At 41.5% G+C, this 17200-nt stretch overlaps 1 protein-coding gene across 3 annotated transcripts in view; it reads right to left on the bottom strand.

Moving 5' to 3' along the window:
• Positions 1 to 4084: 4084 nt before the first annotated feature.
• zeb2b (zinc finger E-box binding homeobox 2b) overlaps positions 4085 to 17200 on the bottom strand; it is a 75468-nt gene continuing 62352 nt past the window's right edge. The window contains exons 7-10 of one of the 3 annotated variants that reach the window (XM_057861609.1): positions 14178 to 14286; positions 12094 to 14090; positions 7781 to 7961; positions 4085 to 6868 (exon numbers count right to left, since the gene is read on the bottom strand). In XM_057861609.1, coding sequence (XP_057717592.1) covers positions 6294 to 6868; positions 7781 to 7961; positions 12094 to 14090; positions 14178 to 14286 — 2862 coding nt within the window. In that variant the 3' untranslated portion in view covers positions 4085 to 6293. The remainder of the gene's footprint in view (positions 6869 to 7780; positions 7962 to 12093; positions 14091 to 14177; positions 14287 to 17200) is intronic. The other 2 variants (XM_057861628.1, XM_057861618.1) reach the window with 2 other exon arrangements.

The following is a 17200-nucleotide window of genomic DNA, read 5'->3' as shown; positions in this document are numbered from 1 at the left end:
AGTATGTTCTGCTCTGTGTTCAATTAGGCATGTTAAGAAAAAGATTGTCTTCTGCTCCGCCCAAATGCATGATGGGAAGTTGGGCAACCATGACTGTAAGTAGTGGCTGCCAAAGCTTAAGCCAATAAAAGGCACAGTCCAATGAATGCCTGTGTCCACTCGCATTTCTCTGCCTTTTCGCTCTCAATGTGCTAAAACGGCGTCATTTTGTAAACTGTTTGAGGCAACGCATGAACAGGTCATTCCCATGCTTGCGTTAATTGTGTCAAATATTTTAATGTGATTAATTTTAAAAAAATAATTACCACCCGTTAACGCGATAAACTTGACAGCCCTAATATAAAGTAAACAAGAAATGTTTGTACAGATCATTAACCACTTACTATACCCAAATACCCAAATTAGAAAAACATAACGTAATTGTATCACTTGAACCATGCACTGTAAATCCAGCCATTAACGAGTGACTAATTTGCTTACACTGAAACAGTTTTGAAGGAGACAAGTAAGAGTCTGCAAAAACAAACAAACAAAAAAATCTGTGGTTAGAAAACACACAACAGTTTCCAAAATATATGTGGACATGAGGAGTGAGGATAAAAGTGAACTTAGCATAGCTTTGTTAATAGCTGACCCTGTCAAAGTTCCCCTCTGACATGCCTTCTGCTCACGACGCTCATTTTCTAGAGATATTAGGAAATTTAATTACAATTAAGAGCATTAAGGAGCAACTTTAACTATAATTTGCAGTTCATGAACTGTTTTTGAAAATGACTCTTAATATAATTATCTTCTGTCATTATGGCCTAATCCCTGCAGGCTACAGAGGGATGCTTCCTTAAAGACATTACCTACATCTAAGGCCACAGTCATCCTTCTTCAGCAAGAAAGTTGGACCTGGAAGTACTCAATGGAATAATTAACGATTTCCATGGAGGGAGCACAACATGCAGCTAAATCCATTAAAGAGCCCTGGAAATAAAGAAAAATCACAGCACGTACGAATGGGAAATCACACCTTGTCTAAAACAAGGTTAAATACAGAAAGTGTAAAAGAATTTTCAAGCCACTGTTGCACACCGAAAGACCTCAAGCAAAGGGTTAACGAAGCAAGGCTGATTTTTCCTGATGACATTAACCCTGTATTCACTCAGACTGTCGCATCGTGCACCGCTGAAGAATACTGCTAAATAACAGCAGATATTTTACGTCAAAAATGCTTAGCTCTAATTAAATCAAATTGCCAGTGATGTGATTGCCCAGGCTGCCAATGCGGCTTCATAAAAAATACATGCTGATCCCAGAGAGAGAGAAAAAAAAAACATCAATTTCCTTAAAGGAAGGGGCCTTGAACCTTGACGGCTAAGCGGTGCTTTGCTTAAAGTCTCCTCCGATGAGGTTGAGGACGTGTCACTTTGTCTTTGGCGGCCTTTAATCAGGCTCCAGCCGCGCTGAACTGACCGCTGATTTTGCATGATATGATTACACCTACCATGCTGTGCGGCGTTGTGAATTAGCCTCCCTCTTCTAGAAAACGTGTAATGAGCGATGTACCCTGCGCCCAGCTGGGACCATGATCCGGCATCCTAATCAGCCGTCAGCCCAGAAAAATAAAACATAAAAAAAGCCGCTGTTGCCGGCATGTTAGAATCTCTGTTTGTGCATATCAAAAGATTACCACTTTGGCAAAACACATAATCACTTACCCCTCAGTGAGAAGGAGGGGGAGTGAGGCTCTCCTTTGAATGTCGGAGGAAACCACCATAGTCAGATGACCAGCTGCATGTTTGATTTGCTAGGCTGAATCAGTTAAAAGCCAGCAAGCTGCAGAATATAAGGATGGATATATGCTTTGGACAGTTTTACCTGACTTCACCACAGATGGATGGATGTTGAAGGAAGGATAGCACGAGTAGTGCATCTCTCATTACCCGAATATGTTCGGTTATATGTTGAGCCACTGTATGTTTGCAATGATCTGCTGATGACTAAATGCCCTCCCCTCTCAAAAAAATCATTCTCTTATGAGCTATGTACCAGAGAGAACATCAACATGTCCAAAAAGTACAGTAACCAGCAATGTAATTTACTCTCATGTCCTTATTCCAGTTTGTGTTCCATCAATGAACAAAAAGTCAGGATAATTTTATGCTTTCTTAATAAGCTCCATGTTGAGTTTATCCTGAGAAACAACAAAAAATACTTTTATTAAACTTTTAGTAATTTGTTAGCCAGCAGGGGGCTCACCTGTCTGTTTTTTTTTTAAAAGAGAGACTGAGGAGAGAGGAGTTTGATGTTAAATACTCAACCTGGTGTTTTTGTGATTTACATTAGCTACTTGTTCTACCTTCTATGCATGAGTTATGTACTCCTTATTTTATTTTGAAAAATAGCAGACACATGATAAAGACTGAGTTTGTCTAATTTTTCCAGAGATACAGTAGAGTCTTTCTTCATGATAATGTGGGCAGGGAGTCAGAGAGTGATGCCGAAACATTAGGAGAGTGTCTTTCATCAGCATCTTCCTCCTGGGCTCCCCTCCTCTTCAGCACCGCTGGCATCGTGCTGCACCACCTGCTCCAGGCCTCATTTCACTCGGGCCAGAATGAACAGCTGGCCGCTCTTCTGACACTCTGATTGGTTAATCCCTGCTGGTCACTTGTGCCTTCTCTCCCTGCATGTCATTGAACTTTCTCTCGGCGAGCGCCAGGGCCCTCCTCGAGTCTTTGGCCGCGATCGTCCTTCATGAGCTGCACAGGTGCCATATGGGGTTGTGTTCATCGTTTAATGCGGTCAAAAGTGTCATTTCAGACTTACCTCATCAATGAGCGGATAAACAGAAAGTGACGCTGAGCTTATTGACTCCATGATCGTTCACTGCTAGTACTTCTATATTGCTTTGTTTCTTTATGGACAGATAGGCCAGATCATTTGTACAAAGCATAAGCAAATGTGGAATAACTTTAATAATTTATTTTTCACCATGATAGGCAACAATACACAAAATTGTCAAAGATTTTTTTTATTTTTTACATTTATTATTTATTTTTTTCTTTAAAATGTTTGCAAAGCAATATGTCATCAAAAATTTGGTTAATTTAGTCATTGCAAATGATAAAATACATTTTATATAACCATCAATGGCAGTGAGTTAAAAACACAAAAATGACAGTATCCAAATATGGCCACCTCTGTTTCAGAGGTTCAGCAAAGCCATGACTGTGACTCTTTGCTCACGTGTTGAAAATGAGGATTTTGCTTTGCTATATTTGAATCTAATTTGCAGCACTGGTGACGTAATACAAGAGCATTTCTGACAACACCAGCGTATCACTGTCATTGAGCGCTGCGCATCCATATGCCCAGCCCAGATTGGTGGTTTGTTTTGGACAGCTGAGCTGCAATGATTCACTGCGGGGGCTTCATGGAGACCAAAGCTAAAGTGTACATTTAGCCCGAGGCCACGGCGTTGCCTGCACGCACTCCCAGCACCTCCATTGACTCCATAGCATTGACAACACCTCGCCCACTGTTGTGTGTTAATCGCTGTCGGCCCATGGTCTTCCTCTTCAGCAATATAATTCAGTATGGCAATGGGTTGCAAGAGTCAAATTTTACAGCCCCAGCTGCAGCTGATGCAGGGTGCTAATCTGAGAGAATAATTTAGAAATGTGAACATTTCCTTACATGAAATAGTAATATAAATTAAATGTAAGTCGCTACATTTTTACGAGCAGAAATAATTTTGTTGTTGAAATCAGTCAGTAAATTAAGTGCAGTAAAAATCAATCCTGTTCATGTTCATTGAACTCAATTGCAATTAGAAGTGGGCTTCTACTAATAGTGCCAGACGGTATTGATCAGTACATGTAAAAGCAGACTGGATCACTTTCACTCAGTATTGCAGAACGACAGAAGCACTTCTGAGCAACGGCTCTGAATCGCACCATTTTTGGGGGGCATCCTGGCCTTGGTTTGTTACTGTATGTTGGCCCACGAACTCGGCGCTTCCCCCAGTTGCTAGTGCCGCCCCCAGAATCGCAGAAACATTTCATCACATGCATCTTGACCCTTGACCTTCTTGTGTAAAACTTGTGTGCAAATCTAGATGCAAAAGCAGCGGATGACATATTCATGATGTGCCCTGGCAATCCCCTGCAGCGTTGCCGCACTTGCTCCTTTCCCGCTCGGCCTTATTCAGCCACGTCACATATCAAATTCAACAGCTAATCAACATTTAGCGCTCATACTCCCTCCTCCCTATTGCCCCCTTTCATCCATGAGATCTGTCTGTGAATGATCCGGTGGCGACGCGATCGATGGGAAAATGCAAAGCTGGTTCTGATGTTTGGCATCGCTCAACCTTTGGTGCTTTCATCTGGGCCTTTTGATGTTGCCATTCATCTGCATAAAGCCAACTGAAGGGCGTGATGGAGTCCACCTGTCACCGCAAAGTGTAAACATGGGAGCAGGCAAACATATTTTGCAGCTATTATTTTCTCCTGTTGATGAGCAATTAAAATGTGTTTAAGTTGGGGGATGGGGGGGAATCACAACTCAGGTTTTTTTTTGCCCCGAAATGTTCATTTGGAATAAAATATACTGTATTTCTCTATGTGAAACATTAAACGGCCAGGATATTGGTTGTTGTCTTTTAGGTTCAGTAGCCACATTTTAATATGAGGAATGTATTACTCATTTTAAACACAATGTAAAAATGATAAATTACGACACATAATAATAACTATAATTTCTATATAAATTGCATCTGTACAAATACTGCATTTCTGTGATCGATCATAACAGAATATATTGAAAAAAAGTGAACATTTTACACAAAAAAGTAACACATAATTTATTGCCTCCAAACAAAGACAATGCAGCAAGTATTTGGTATTTTGTAATTTGGCTACTTTTATTCGAGCAGGGTCATTTTCAAGAGAAATTACAAATCAAGAATTCAATAATACTTTTACAAAGACATTTCAGGAAAGATTCTTCTTCAGTCATGATATCATACATAGTATTTAACAGTCCCTCTTCATTTTTTAGCTTAAAAAAAGAAACAAAGATGAAGTGGAATTTTTTTTTTCAGTCGAAAATACAGTGTTTTCACAATTGTATAAAAGTTCCCAAATTTGGACTTTTCCATTATGTGGAAAATAGAGGAAATAAAATAAAAATAAGATTAAACTTCGCATTTCACAATGTTTCAAAACACAATAAATGCTCTCTTTACGTAAATTTTGCCCTATGATCAACACCATGTTCCTTTTTACTAAAATATATCTATATATTGAAGACCTATAGTACTGTACACAACAGTATGAAATAAATAAAATTAGGAAATATAAAATGGGCCACATAAATAAGTTTTTTTTTCCAACCTACAAATAAAATGAATGCAATTTGTTGTTTTCCAAAAAGAAAAAAAGGTTTGGTGTAATACTGACAAAAAAAAAACATTGCACAACATAATGTAAACTAAGTAACTGCTGCCTAGAGTCTTAATACTGACACGGGTGCTGCAGAGTACAATGGTAAACCATCTCATAATACTGAAGCTGGTGAAAAAAAAGTAACCTTCCTTTGACACAATACGAGGGTGGCACTTGCAGAAAACACACAGGTTAAAAGGTTTGCATATAAGGCTTCTTTTTCATAAAACACCTCAAAGGCTTCATCCTTCATTTAATCCCCCCTCCCAAAGCGTCCAGTCCCACATTTTCCCTTAAGACGGAGGTGCCACAAGCTCATCTTCCTCCTCCTCCTCTTTGACCCATATCCTTCACAGTCTTAATGATTGGAGGCCTGACACAGTGTGGTTGCAGGTGGCTGAACCAAAGGTGGGTGACGACAAACACCAAAGGGCTAAAGGGGGGTACGCAGACCCCGCTGCTCTTGTTCCAACCCCGTATAAATATATACATAGGCAACACTTTGTTTTTTTTCTTCATGATTATAGAAGCGGAGTGCAATTTGTACAAGTCACTTTTTTTGTGCTATAAATACTATGGAACATGGGCAGGGGGAGGTTAGCACCACACTCATGTTTAGGCCTTAGGACTGTACATTTTCCAAATGTATTTATTCTCTGTTGGGTTTGCATAATGCAGCTTCAGTCACAAACCCCTCCCCCTCCCTTCAATGCCGCTGCCTCATTGATTTAGCGGTCAAAGCTTCCCGGAAGCTTAGGCACGTGCACGTACGGTTTAAAACATCCCATCTTAAACCGAGCAGGTAAGAATACTGAACTGGAAGAAACGTCCCCAACGTTTCCCACGCAAAGCTGACTACATGGCGTCCTCTATTGTGTCCTCGCGATCCGATTTGGTTTCCATTTTGCCATCCAGTGAGCTATCGTCCATCGAGTGCTCTCCGTTCTCCTCTTCGTCCCTCAACGTGTCCGGGTCCGTGTCCATGCTCTTGCTCTCCTCCTCCTCCTCAAACTCAAACTCGTCCTCCCTGCGTCCTATCTTCACATATTCTTCATCCACTTCCTTGCGTCCCTCTATGATCCCTCCGTTCACGCCATCGTGCCGCAAGATGGCCTCGCGCTCCGCCAGCTCTGGGTAACCCTGAGGTGTCATTCCCTGCAAGTAGGCTCGGCTCATCAGCAGCTCCGTGGGCTCCAGGTGGCCCTTCTCGCGGGCCTCTCTCTCGGCCGCCTCACGCTCTTCCGCCTCGCGCTTGCAGTACGAATAGCGATGGTTCATGTGCTGCGAGTACGAGCCTGAATGCGAGAACCTTTTGCCGCACTTGTCGCACTGGTAGGGCTTCTCACCCGAGTGCAAACGGGAGTGCTCGATGAGATGATGCTTGTGTTTGAAGGCCTTTTTGCAGATCTGGCACTGGTGCGGCCGCTTGCCTGTGGACACACAAAACAAAGAGCGGAGAACGTGAGTGGCGTGGCAGCGGGTGGGACGCCACAACAAATATCACAAAGCAGAGGAAAGCAAAGAATTTGATGGACTGGATGGCGAGGACCAAAATGACATAACGGGACATCAAATCCAATCTTATTCAAATTGCGAAGAGGAAGTGTGTTCGCATTCGCTGGCTGACATTACGGAAGTTCCCTGCTGCGGTCCAAACAAAGAAGCTCATCCGTGCATCCCACTTGTCAATGCATCATAAATAGGGTGGCTGAGGAGTAAAGAAATCTCAGCTCAGCAGGAGGGGGTGGGGTGGGGGGGGGGGGGGCAAGCTTATCTCTAAATATGATTCAAGTTCATGTTGAGAGCGCGCCTGCCGCAGGACGCCAGCATTTCTTTTCGTTTAAACTTTTGCAAAGTACGCCTCGCACGGGGAGAAACAGGCTTTTAATCTCCGGTCCGACCACTTCCCTTCTGTGCAAGACCACAACAACACAGTGACGTGAGCATGAAAGCAATGCTGCCCCAGCCTTCTCTTTCATGTCCAAATAGATAAGACGCACAAAAGCGGCAAACACTCGACGAGAGATAGCGTCTGAAATGAATGATGCAACCCCGTGAAAGAAGAACTTTGTATCGGTGCGTTAATAAGACACTCGTTAGTGGCGCTTTTGAAGGTGCTGATGCGATCGTTCGCCAATAATACAGCTGCCTTTATTCATTAGGAAAAACGACTACTACGACTATGTCCACCCTGTTGATGAAGAAGCAAGTTATAAGATGTGCAACAGAGGAAGGAGGAAGAGGAGGGGACAAGTTAAAAGATTCACTGAGGATTTTCAATACAAACATTGACAAAAGGAAATATAATGGGGTTGGAAATAAGGGTCTAGAACAGTATATACCTGTGTGTTCATATTTGTGTCTGAGAAGGGAACTGCTCTTCTGGAATGTTTTGTCGCACAAGTCACACGCGTACATACCACTTTCAGTCTTCTTAATCTTCTTCCGCGACAGACAGGAGTCGGGGTCTGTCATGTCGTCCAGCCCTGACATGTAATCGGCTGTAGCGTCGAGCAGCTCACCCTTAGCAACAACAAACATAACAGAAAAGAGAAAAGGGAGGGGAAAAAAACAGCAATTAATTGGGGCTTGTGCTCAAAGCTGCATGTGGCAAGCACAAAAAACGAAAATCCCAAAACCTGAATCAATTCAAAATCTTGTATATTAAATTTGCCCTTTTAAAATACAGATATTACTATACAAAGGTGTTTTCTTGTTAGCTATCAGGAGCTAAACAAAATAAAATATGTGGCTAATCCGGATAACTTTACAATGAACTTTTAGTTCAGACATTTGCCTTAATTTTACAATAAAAGTACATGGACGAGCACAGAGGTAAGCACATCTATCTAACAAATGAAATATCTCATTTTCGAATCTCAGCTCATACCGTCCAGTGTAGAGTTTGTAAGTTCTACTCTAGCTTTGCCATATCTGAAGAGAAACAAGACTAAATTGTCCCTAGGTGTGAGATTGAATGGCTGTTTGTGACTATTTGCTGACAACCAGACAAAGGGCTCCATTAACAAATTTTTAATTCAAAAGTGCCACTTTGAAAATTTTTGCACATCTATTTTTTTTGACATTACTATCATAGTCACTGTTGTAGCCTCACTGTCTGAGAACATTATTAGGGCTGTCAAAATTATCGCGTTAACTGGCGGTAATTAATTTTTTTAATTAATCACGTTGACATATTTGACGCAGTCAACGCACATGCCCCGCTCAAACAGATTAAAATGACAGCACAGTGTCATCTCCACTTGTTACATGTGTTTTTTGGTGTTTTGTCACTCTCCACTGGCGCTTGGGTGCGACTGATTTTATGGGTTTCACCACCATGAGCATTGTGTAATTATTGACATCAACAATGGCGAGCTACTAGTTTATTTTTTGATTGAGAATTTTACAAATTTTATTAAAACGAAAACATTAAGATGGGTTTTAATATAAAATTTCTATAACTTGTACTAACATTTATCTTTTAAGAACAACAGGTCTTTCTATCTATGGATCGCTTTAACAGAATGTTAATAATGTTAATGCCACTTTGTTGATTTATTTTTATAATAAACGAATACAGTACTTATGTACAGTATGTTGAATGTATATATCCGTCTTATCTTTCCATTCCAACAATAATTTACAGAAAAATATGGCATATTTTATAGATGGTTTGAATTGCGATTAATTACGATTAATTAATTTTTAAGCTGTGATTAACTCAATTAAAATTTTAAATCGTTTTACAGCCCTAGACATTATATAACGGCTTTTGGTCAGTCCTCCATATTACTGTCAATCTATATTGTATAGTCACTATATCACAGTTATTGTACTTCAAGTCACATTACTGGATAACTCTCTTTATCACTTGCACAGCAGTCATTGCACAACCCCCTTGCACTACTTTTATTCTTACATGGCTAAATGGCTCTCTTAATTTAATTTTACAGTCTTAATCTACATTTATTATAGCACCTCGTTTTTTTGTTTGTTCTAATATCAGCTTACCGGAGACAAATTCTGTTTGTGTGCTTCTGACAAATTTGGCCAATAAAGATGATTCTGAGGACAAGTGATATAGAAACTTGATGGATGTATGGATGTATGGATCCTAATTTTACCCCAAAAAATGGTAAATACTATTATCCAAATTTGGACCGTTCAATTTTAGTACGACTTTAGTTGTTATTCAATTCCTTCATGTATGTAATTTATTCAGGTCTTATTGACATTTACATCTTATTACGAAAAAAATGGCTAATATTCTCATCAATAGTGAGCCAAACCTTTACAAGAAATCTTTATATAAAACAGCAACGAACAAGTTCTTTTATGTAGCCTTACAAAGAATGCAATGAAAGATTTGCAGTGTGGCATATTGTCGACTAAGTAGGTGTACCATCCCTTTAAAAGTCTCTTTTATGATGAAGACGAGCACGGCCTGTGAATTGATGGAGAACAATGTTCCAGCGTGAGAGGAACATTCTGCCACAGCGATCACAATCAGAAGCTGTGACGTGTTCCTTTAATGAACTTGACAATGCAAGGATGTTTTAAGACGGGGCCTAGCTATCACTCGGCAATCAATTTCAACTAAACGCCTGTAGCTGTATTTTTAAAATCTAATTTAATAACTTAGAATGAGAAACATTATTAATACTTTTTTTCATCAAAATGGTTCACTCTATGTTAAACAGCCCTCAGCATGCAGTGGTAATGAACATGGAGCCGGTGCATTATTAAACTGCACTTGGAAGCTAATCTCACTTTAAAATGCCACTGAGGAGAGGTGTGGGGGGGTGTCAGACATTCTGGGATTTCTGTAATTTGGGACTCGAAAGATGACGACTCAACATTTGTTCCAGTGATAAAACATACTATTTTTAAGACCGTCAATGAGAGCGAAACGGTGCATTCGTGCAGCAGTATAGGTAAAATTCCCACTCAGGCAGTGTGAATGTGAGTTTTAATAGTTGTCTGTCTCTATATGTGCCATTTAACTAACTGAGGACTAGTTTAGGGTGTAATCTGCCTTTCCTCCTAAATCATCTGAAGTAGGCTCTACCACGCCGTTACCCCGAGCAGGATAAGTGTGTAGAAATGGGTTAATGTATGGATTATATACATATATATAGGGATGGGAATTGATAAGATTTTTCCGATTCCGATTCCATTATCAATATTGCTTAACGATTCGATTCTTTATCGATTCTCTTATCGATTCTAATTTGGGGAAAAAGAAGAACAAACGTTTTGATTGGCATCAAGTTTTTTTAATCAGAAGTCACAACCTTACAAACTCACAACATGGTCAAAAGAGGCCCAAAGCCTCAATGTTAACTGTGGCAATAAGTGGCAAAAATAGAAACGAATGTGTAACATTTTACTGAAACATTTTTCTAATAGAAATAAAAACTATTGGTATATATTGGCATATAGGTCATTGTTGTGCCTTTGGCAATATGTGTTAAAGTGTATTATTTACCATTATATTGAAATGCATGCCTTTTAGTTTTTATGGTGCTTTCACGCTCAAGTGGGGGTGCCCTTGCACTTCCTCACGAGAAGAAGAGTGCGCTTACACGCGAAGAAGTGCAGCTACAAAACATCCAAGCGAGTGAGCGAGTTAGTGAGAGAGGGAAACACTGCTACGAGCCTATGTCTTTTGTTAATGTTTGTAAAATATCTACAGAGGCAACGTCTGTATGTGTCATCTTTTGTGTTGTTGTTGTGTGTTTCCACTCGCGATCGGACACTTAAATCCAGTGTGTAGTGGTTTGAATGATGTGCTAATGCTAGCGAACGCATGCTAACCGTTTGTGTTTTTACTGTATTAGCAGCTAATCATCACTGATTTACGTTGATGCGAACCTGTTTGTTATTGGGGACGAAACTGATTTAGTTCATTTCTATTTTTAGTTTTACTCTTCAAGTGATGGTTGAATAAAATCAGCATATTATACCAACGTCTTCTGCATTGTCATTTGGGAGTTTAGGTAGCTGTATAGCCAGGACTGAGCCTTAGCGTCTCGGTGAGGACAGTACAGTCGTATTCCCTTCCGATGCAGTTATCTCCACCTTGCAATGACTGCAAGTGGCTTTGTTGTAATTTTTCCTCGTGAAGTGAAGACACACTTTCGAGCGTTTGAACCTACGTGCTGTCATTGTTATGTTTACGGCCGCAATGCTCGTGCGAAACAATAGTAACCTTTCATTTTCACCCTCTTTCCTGGTGAAGTGTAGCCAAACTTTGGAGCGAGTGGTTCTTTGCGCCATGCTAGTTCGATGCGTCTGGACAACAAGACACGTCACGTCACGTGATGACGCAACACGCGTCTTTAGGAATCGTTAAAGGGACTGTTAAGGCTTCTTCATTGTGATTTCGAGGCCTCGAAACACTATGAAACGGTTATATGTATATATATATATATATATATATATATATATATATATATATATATATATATATATATATATATATATATATATATATATATAAAGCCTCTGTTTGGATGGATTAGTGTTTTTTCATTTGTTTTTTTACAAACATATTAATTACTCTTTCAGCCCAGATGTGTCAAACAAGCAGTGATAAGAAATCACATGGTAAGGTCTTAGGCTGTCACAGAACCATCGGTGGTTTATTTACCTGGAAACCGTGTTTCCTCTGGTACTTTCTCCGCTGTTGCATCTCAGCAAAGGTAGCGGCACCAGCTGCGTATGTGTAGGCCATGTGTGGTAGGAAACCCATCTGTTCCATGCCCGGATAGGGCCTTAGTCCTGGGATGGTGGCCTGCATTGGGGGCATGAATGTGGCCGGTGGGAAAGCGCTTTGAGGAGGAAGTGATGTGTACATGGGTTTGGCGGCAAAGGGATTAATGCCAAATATTGGGCTAGTGCTTTTCTCCAGGTTGCCATTGTTGACAGAGGCGGAGAATTCCTTCTTGAGATAGGCTAGGTTTAGAGGCTCTTCGAAGTGCTCGCGTGGTGAGGGGACACTGCTATGCTCGACAGTAACACTGTTTACTTTGGGTCGACTTTTTATGGTAAGGGCGTGTTTAGGTTCTTTGATGAGTCGTGGAAGCGAAAGGTCGAGGGGCTCAGCCTGCAGGTCCTCGGACAACAAGCTGTTGGGCGTGTATGAACTACTGTGCGAATGTTTAGAGGACGTGGATGACAGGTTTAGGGGTGACGGGGTGTTGCTGCGGGAATGGTCCAACTTATCACCTGGGGTTTTTGCCTCACCGAATTGGTGATTTTTCAAATGTCTGAGAGAGCTGTCACAGTTGTTGTGGAGTTCAGCGATGGCTGGGGATGTGATACAGTCCCCTGGTTTAATAAGAGACATTGGTGACCGTGCTGCAAGAGGGTCTTTGGGGGGAGTTTGGTGGTTGTTCGTTCCAACGACCATTTCAGTGCTGTTCTTGTGCTCCAGCGGCGGCGTTCTGGTGCTACCATACGAGAACATCTTCCGCTGGTCAAACCATTGCTTGACAAATTCCTGAGGAAGGCCAACGGCAATAGAAATCTTGAGCAACTCCTCAGAGTTGGGCTCCATGTTCATGGCAAAATATGCCTTCAGTACAGACATGTGGTCCCTGTAGGGATGAAGGGAACCTGCCAGGCCCTTCTCCGTCAAGATGGAAGATGTCAAATGAGCATTCTTTTCCATGAATATATGTTTGTTGGGGATCAGGTTCTCACTCGGTTGGAGCACAGCTTTGATCTCCTCATTCATTTTGCACAGGTAGCGCTCATGTTGATGGAGTGGGATGGGACCGGGAAAGGTTTCTTTGCAATACTGACACGCATATGGTGTAAACATGTTCTCTGATGCCTTTTCGTCCATGCCACCTTCTAGCATGTGGTTGGATTTTTCGTGTTTGATATTGCTGATTTGTCTCTTTGAGTCTGTGGTTAAGCTCTGGAGACAGGCTTTGGCTTCGTTGACCTTCTCAAGTGTGTAGTCTATAATGCTTTTGGTGGCGCCATTGTGATTGACAAGTGGAAGACTGACCTGAGGCCCGCCTGCTGATGTCAGGCCTTGTTTTTGCTCCTCCACTTGTGAGCCTAATTCCTTCATGTAGGCTGTGAGCTTGGACAGTTCCTCTGGTTTGCAGTCCATTTTCTGCCTGCACACTGTATTGTCTACAATCTGGAGGACTTTCTGTACCTCACTCAGGTTATTAATCAGAGGGCCTGGGTACCCAAGAAGCTGCGACTCAAGTCCAGGCATACTCAGGTGTGACAAAGGGCTCTGGGCTGTTGAGTTCTGGTGAACCCCCAACGGACTGTTCCCTCCAACTCCCCCATTCATAAAAGGCCCAGGAGCTCCGAACCCGTGTGAGGCCATCATCAGTTTGTAGTCATTGAAGTCAAGGGGTTCTGTCTTGATGCTTAGATGGTTGTTGTGGTCAGAGAGTCCCACTGGCTTGCCGTTTTCCAGCTTTTGCCGTAGCTGGGTGATGGCAGTGTTGGTGGGTGAGGAGGAGGCCGAGGTGGGTGAGGAACCAGTCTTTATGTTGCCACGCATCCTGCCATTAACAGCAATCAGGCCAATACACTTCTTGCTGCTGATGTGCGAACTATAGGATCCCGAGTGAGAGAAGCGCTTCTTACAGTTGGGGCATTCGTATGGTTTCTCACCTGGAAAGAAAAAAAAAAAGACAATAAGATGTTTGATGTTTGATTAAAGCATCACATTTTTATGCGCCTCATACGACTGCCACTCACCACTGTGGATGCGGAGGTGTTCCTTCAGGTGGTGCTTGTACTTGAAGGCCTTTCCGCACTCAGTGCACTTGAACTTGCGGTTTCCGGCTGCTTGGTTCAACAGTTGGTGCTGTTGGATAGACAATTGGTATTAAAATTCCACACAGGCACCACAAGCGTTAAGGATGTGAACATTAGTAGTCAACATTACAATAAGTAAGTTAGGCTTGCTGCTGAATGGCCACAAGCGATGGCGATAACAGTGAGGATGGCACACCTTTTAATTTCCTGCCTTCTCAACTGTCTTTAGAAATTGGCAGACCAGAAATAATCTATATTTAGTGCATTTCCCTTCATTAGAGGCACTGATCTGATCTACCATTCATTCATATCAGTGCAATAAGTCTCATCATACCCTGCATACCTGTATTCACACCATTTTAAAAAGGTTAAAATGTCGTGTAGAACAGGGAATGCATGAATTACTTATTTTAACGCTCTTTAACTAGTCTGACTTGTGTGAACTGGCTCATCACTCATGAAAGTATTCATCATGAGTTGGAGATATATTTTCCTCACTCAGACAAGACAAAAATCTGATGTGACCTCCTACTGGCGCAGCCCTGACAAATGCTGGGGTGTATGCATTCCCGGGGAGACAGATGGTAGTGCACAGGACACTATGAAGAACAGCTCCAGCCTCCACAGATCAAGCGGTGAGAGTCGGGGGCCCCCGCCAAGCGCCGGAGAGGACCGCGCCACTCATATGTTGCTGAGTTGCATAAACAAACAGCAACAGCTGCTTCGGTGCCTCCGCCACTCCCCCCTCCTCCTCCCTTTCTCCCCCTGAGGATCTCTGCCCGCTAAAGTTTAGTCTCACTGCTAATAAGACACTCTGGGCTCTTAATTGTGAATGGCAACAGCTAAATGCTTCATCTCGCCTTCATGCACTGGCGCCGTCAATGCCGCCACACTTGTGGGCGTGGCACCGGCAGGATGCTTGCATATGTATAAGCTCTAATTAGTCATATTCTGGCTAATTGCTTAAAAGGAGGAGGAGCATTAAGACTTGTAAACATATGAGAGCACATGTTTACTGATGGGTACATTATACCTTATGCTAATGTTGATGTTCACAGCCTCACTAACACAGGACAGGATGAGAATGACCAAGAACAAATAAAAAAGATGTGGACTGTGGGCCTAACAGCAACCGATTTTTAAGTTGAAGGGACTGTGCAGTCATTTTGATGATTTTTTTTTTCTATATACATGAAATATGTTTGAGAATAAGTGCTGACATCTAAGCTTGAGAACGATAAACCGATATGACCGGATATCCGGTTTTACAGGTGAGAGATACAGCTGCATCGATAGTAAAGTTACCTTTCGACAGTAATTAGCCATTAAATATTCAATGAACCGATAGAAGAGATAGAATTCGGCTATCGCGAGCACAAGAATCGGCTTCTAATGCCTAGTTCTATGCATTGCTTAATATAATAATAATTTAGCTTTTACCTCACATGCTGCGCTTGAGTAATTCACCACACAGCGCACTTAAATTGTGACCGCTGTCGTGGTTGCCTCAAATTCCCATTCATTTCCCAGAACCGCTAGTAGTCGCTGTCGTTACCCGATCATCACGGGCGTGTCATAACAATGCGAGAGCTAACAAAACCACTGTAACGCACGCTCCGTAGCTTTTTCTTCACACCCCAACACAAAACTAGTAGTGGCAACGAAGCAACATGCTAAAACAATGGACAGTTTGCCCACCACGCCAGCGACATGCAGCGATTGATTTTCAATGCACCCAGGGAAACAAAAGTCAGACTTTGAAGTGATGAAGGCAGCCAGATCTGTTCACATGGGACAGAGCTAGTGTGAAGTGTGAAGCGGTACAGAGATGGTGAGTTTTTAACCCTGAAAAATAAGCCATTACAATGGTGGTGAAAAGGGCGGCATATTGTTTCCTCAAGACAAATCTGCCCTTCAAAAAAGATATAGACGGTGATGAGGAATAAAAAACGTGGAAGCACAGGCATAAGTGAATGACTTTGCTGTGTATAAGGTTAAAATAATGATTATAGACCTTTCTGTCTCAAATGCCATGTTTTTATTCCACCAGTTATACCAGTGGTAAAGCATAATTTATTATTTATTTATGATAACACTAGCAGGTTTAATTCTTTTTTTTCTAGCGCTGCGGCATATAATTAATATTTTTTGCTTGTAAGATGTTTACGTTGAAAGTTTGCACTTAAATTACTTACCTATTGTGTTCAAAACACCAGGAAATACATTAATTAAATTACTGCACTTTATTGTTGTCTGTCACTGGAGTTTTATTTTATTATCAATCCCATCCAACAAAATGACGGTCGTATAGTAAGCTTTATTTTTTTTTTTGTCATAAAAAAATAAAACATAACATTGGTATGAAATTTTGTTGTTTAATTTTTAATCTTTTTTTATATGTTTAAAATACTGTACCAACACACACAACAAATGTTTACTATCGTATTGTTTTCACTCTGTATCGAACCGTATCGTTCTTAAACTGTATCGAATCGCTTGGCCTTAAGAATGTATGATTTTTTAATCGAATCGTAACCTGTGTATCTAGATACAAATCGAATCGGCTTCATGCCAGAGATTCCCAACCCTACTGAAAATGTGTACATGTCGGGAACAATTGAGTGCTGAAACTCTGAGCTATCGCAAGAAATTCTTTTTGGTCTCCTCAGATGATTTGAGTGGGCCTTAAAAGGGGCCGAGGTGACATCACCTTGAACTCTTGCCTGTTAACCCACCCACCCTTACTACTCCAGGCTAAGCGCCATTGGTAGCTTTTCGGCGAAATTGCAACTTCTTCATTTACTTAAGTATCAAGCTTTTTTAAGCCAAGTTTTAGACCTCGAGACCCCAAATACATCAGCTCTCATGTGTTTTATGTTACATTATATGGGTTTTGTATACAAATGCACAAAGCACAGCCGGCCGGCATCAAGGCAACACAGCATCGTGGGATGCTCCGCTGA

Source organism: Corythoichthys intestinalis, chromosome 2 (genome assembly GCF_030265065.1).
Source record: "Corythoichthys intestinalis isolate RoL2023-P3 chromosome 2, ASM3026506v1, whole genome shotgun sequence".
In the NCBI taxonomy this organism is placed as follows: domain Eukaryota; kingdom Metazoa; phylum Chordata; class Actinopteri; order Syngnathiformes; family Syngnathidae; genus Corythoichthys; species Corythoichthys intestinalis.
This window is presented reverse-complemented; position numbering and strand designations above follow the sequence as displayed.